Source organism: Vigna radiata, chromosome 2 (genome assembly GCF_000741045.1).
Source record: "Vigna radiata var. radiata cultivar VC1973A chromosome 2, Vradiata_ver6, whole genome shotgun sequence".
Classification (NCBI taxonomy): domain Eukaryota; kingdom Viridiplantae; phylum Streptophyta; class Magnoliopsida; order Fabales; family Fabaceae; genus Vigna; species Vigna radiata.
In genome coordinates, this window is record NC_028352.1 from 7,016,428 (window position 1) to 7,020,509 (window position 4,082).

The 4,082-nt window shown below is 39.3% G+C and overlaps 1 protein-coding gene across 1 annotated transcript in view; it reads right to left on the minus strand.

The window, feature by feature from the left end:
- Positions 1-1,888: 1,888 nt before the first annotated feature.
- The window catches only part of LOC106778928 (protein FAR1-RELATED SEQUENCE 9-like), a 3,109-nt gene continuing 915 nt past the window's right edge, over positions 1,889-4,082 (minus strand). The window contains exons 3-4 of the mRNA XM_014666937.1: positions 2,133-4,080; positions 1,889-2,050 (exon numbers count right to left, since the gene is read on the minus strand). Of these exons, the coding sequence (XP_014522423.1) occupies positions 1,889-2,050; positions 2,133-4,080 (2,110 nt within the window). The remainder of the gene's footprint in view (positions 2,051-2,132; positions 4,081-4,082) is intronic.

Sequence of the window (4,082 nt, forward strand, 5' to 3'; positions counted from 1 at the left end):
TGTTGTTCCCAGAGGACCAGGGTTCTCATACTTGGTTTTTCACTTTGCTTGGTTGTTTTAATGTTATCTTACTGGATAATAACTTTTGTCAAATTAATGATGAATACAACCACACAAATTGCATTACTCAACCGAACTTCATTCATCCAAACAAGGTTTGATCCATACATTAATTACGAAAACTTCCATATTGACTACAACACTAAACAAATACAAAAGATTGCAACACTAAAATGTAAATTAAAACACAAATAGAGTTCTTCATGTCCACAAACAATGATAAACACCACATTTCAAGGGTTAGGAGGAGCGTTATCAAAGCGCATGCGCAAGTGCTGCAGTTCCTCCTCCATGCTTCCAATGGCCGTTTCGATGTTTCCAAATTGAGTTGAGAAGTTGTCAAATCTTGTTTCCATTGTGTTGTCCATTTGACCTAAACGCGTGTCGATTGCATCCAATCTACTGCCAACGAATGTATGCATTTGGTCTATGCGGTTCATTACATCAGTCAGTGTTGTAGAAGAATTGCCTTCATCGTGATGTTCATTTTCTATGCCTTCCCCTTCTTCTTGAACATTGGGGGGAATTTCTTTTGGAACCCACAGTCCGTCTTCATTTTGGACATAACCAAATGACCCCAGAGATTCATATCCCATCCTTTGTCTCCCCATGACTTCTGTTACAGGTTCATTGTCAGTAGGAACTTCAAAGTGTTCCAAGATCATCGTTATCAAATGCGGATACGGTAGTTTCGCGTTATGTCGTAATGCCTTTTTCATCTTGTACCTGATAACATGTCCCCAGTTAATTTCCTTCTCATTGAAAAGGGCCCAGATCAGCATGATATCCTCTTCGGATGCCTGTCCTATGTTGGTTACACGAGGAATTAAAATCCGGGTAAGCACGTAATGAAGAATCCGTGGTTCAACCTTCATTTTTCCTGCAGTTATTCTTGTTGTTCTTTCACCGTCCTCTCTACGGACAAGTTCCCTGGCAGTTAGGGAATCGTAGTCGTTTTTCCAATCATCTACAAGTTGTCCTTCGAAACGAACTCCAGCAGTAGGCAACGAAGTAATTTGATTGAACAGTTTAGGACTTACCTTGATTTTGACCCCTTTCACCTCTGTTCGAATAACACCCGTTTCAGAAATGACCATGTTGCTGTAGAACACTCTAACTAACTGCGGGTAGAAAGGTGATCTCAAGCAAACAAAATCCTTCAACCCAGCATCACACAATNTCTTGTAGAACTGCAAATTTGATTCCTCGAAGTAGTCCTCGTCCAAGTATTTGCTCTCCACAATTTCTCGATTCACAAAATGCATTTGAAATTTCTGGTGTTGTTCCTCANTGGTGAATAGTTCATTGAATGGTAGAATTGGGGAGGATGGTGGGGATGGTGATGGACTGCGTTGTCGACGGCGTCCAGCAGCGCGGGAAGAGGATGCCTTGTGCTTCTTCGTAGCGCGGTCAGCCATTGGCGTTTTCTTAGGGTTCGATGTTGGAAAGTAATCAATGTTGGAATGGTATATGTAGAAAACCGTAATGGAAGTTAATTCATTAAGAAATCGCAAAGTACGAGACGTGGGAAGTTGAATAGTTGGGCCATCAAAACTAATTTCGTTGATGTGGAGACAGCACGTTCACTAGTGGGCATTACAAACAAATTGTAATCNTTTATAAATTAATGNTATTCGTTTACAGGGACGTGGTAATCGTTTACACTAAATTGGTAATCGATTACGGTCACTGTCATGGCAATAGAAATGCATATTCTTCAAATCCTTATTTAATGACAACACAATAATTTCACAAAAATAAATTCACAGGTGTTTTTGTATTCAAAAATTTAGTAACATGATGTTGTCTTCACATAATTACTTGTTAATCAAAGTATGTTGTCATCAAAGTTGTTGTGTACGGCATTTAACAAGGACATAAACCCGGGTTCAGGGACGTTGGATTGTTGTGAGACTTGGTAGCATTCGTAAATTTGGGATCCAAACTGCATTACCTCCTGACTTTGTCTTTCATTTGGTAACGTTGTNTCCTAAATGAACAAAAATTTTTTTACAATACAAGTTACCAAAGATAAGTAAAAAATGNAACAAGCATCCAATTGAAAAACTCACACATTCTTCAATGAAGATATTTGAAGTCTTTTGAGTTGAGACAGATTTGCCTTTTTTCGTCCTTTTCTCAACGGCTGACTTCAACCTGTTTGTGCGTGGTCGTCCTTTGCGTTTAACTGATTTAGGACTACGCACAAGTACATCAACACCTTCACCTTCATTGTCCGCTGTTGAATTGGGTACCGCATTTTCATAACGTAGTTCGCCTCCATCGCTAACTATTTTATTTGTCAATGTTGAACTACATCCAAACGTTTTACGCAGCAGTTGTAGTTGTTTCTCCAAGCCATCAGAAGCAGGTTGTGACTCACACGCAACCTCTGCAATTTCATAAAATGTTTTGCACAAACTTTGGTATCTTTGCATGGCAGGTTCAAGATTGGAATTAATATACGCTGCTCTAATCAAAGTGTGTCTTCTACGAATATTCTTGCTCCACCGTCGAAGAACGTATTTTAAGGGTACACTACAAACATCTTCCTGCCCAAATACCAACAGCGAATGTCGACAGATGATTCCTCTAAACTCAAACAATAAGCATGAACAAGTGACATTTTTGGTTACTGGATGAAATTCAACTTTATGAAATTTATCTGCACATTTGCCCTCCCACATGCGCTCCTCTTTAATTGTGTAAGTGTTAATTAAGTTGTCTTTAATGGTTTCTTTGATGAAGCAGTTCATTCTTGACCGGAACTCCGTCTGTACTTCTTCAAACTTCGCATGCGTGTACTCTTCTTGGAATTGTCTTTCTATCGGTGACTGAGAGCCACATGCAACCGTGGTGTTGAGGGACGAGAAATCAGCTTCGATTTCTTTTTGGGCTTTCACTCTAAGAGCATTGTCGTATTGCACCACAAATTGTTGAAGTGTTGTGCTTGAATTGATAAATCCATCAAAGAAGGCATTCATTCCCTCACTTCTTTGTGTAGTTGACATGCCAGCCCAAAAGTGATTTCTTAAGTAACAAGGCACCCATTTTTGTCTCTCGTCGTACATAGTGCACAACCATTCATTGTCATGCAATCCATGTTTAGTTAGTAGTGCTTCCCATGCATTCTCAAATTCCGTTGGACAACCACAATCATAGACTAGCTTGTTAATATCACTTTTGATAGTCACATATTGTTTACAGGCACTAAATTTTTCAGGCAACTTTTTCATTATGTGCCATAAACACCACCTGTGCATAGTATTTGGAAAGACTTCTTCAATGGCATTCGCCATTGCCCTACATTGANCTGTGATAATCCCAATTGGTGCTTTATTACCCATGCATCTCAACCACGATTGAAACAACCACACAAAAGAGCTAGTGTCTTCAGACGATAACAGTCCACATCCAAGTAATATTGAGTGCCCATGATGATTAATTCCAACGAAAGGTGCAAAAGGCATATCATACTTATTTGTTAAATAAGTTGTGTCAAAACACACCACATCACCNAATTCTTCACAAGCTGCTCTACTTCTTGCATCTGCCCAAAATACGGAACAAATTCTATTGCCTTCATCTAACTCAATGTCGTAAAAAAAATCTTTGTTTAAGTCTTTCATTGCTGAAAAGTGTCGTAACAGTGATTGTCCATCACCATCCTTACACAAAGATCTTCTGTGTTTACCAATGTAGTTTCTAGCATCTCGCTCTATGAAGTCCATTTTATCATATCCACCTGCATCACTGACAATACTAAGGTAACTCTTATTAATCCGAACTCCAGCTTCATCATTGACCGCCAATGTCCGTTTTGCTTGCATGCTCAATTTCCTATTACCAGCAATTAACTTTGAAGTATTTGGGCATAGCTCATGACTGTGCTCTAGGATTGCAGTTCTTATATACCATTTGTTGTCCTTCTTTGCAATGGTTATTCCAGCTGGACATTGTTTGGTTTGGCTAGGAAGTGTTTTCACCTCGGGGTTGATCGAAGAAACATATTTGCCTTCCCT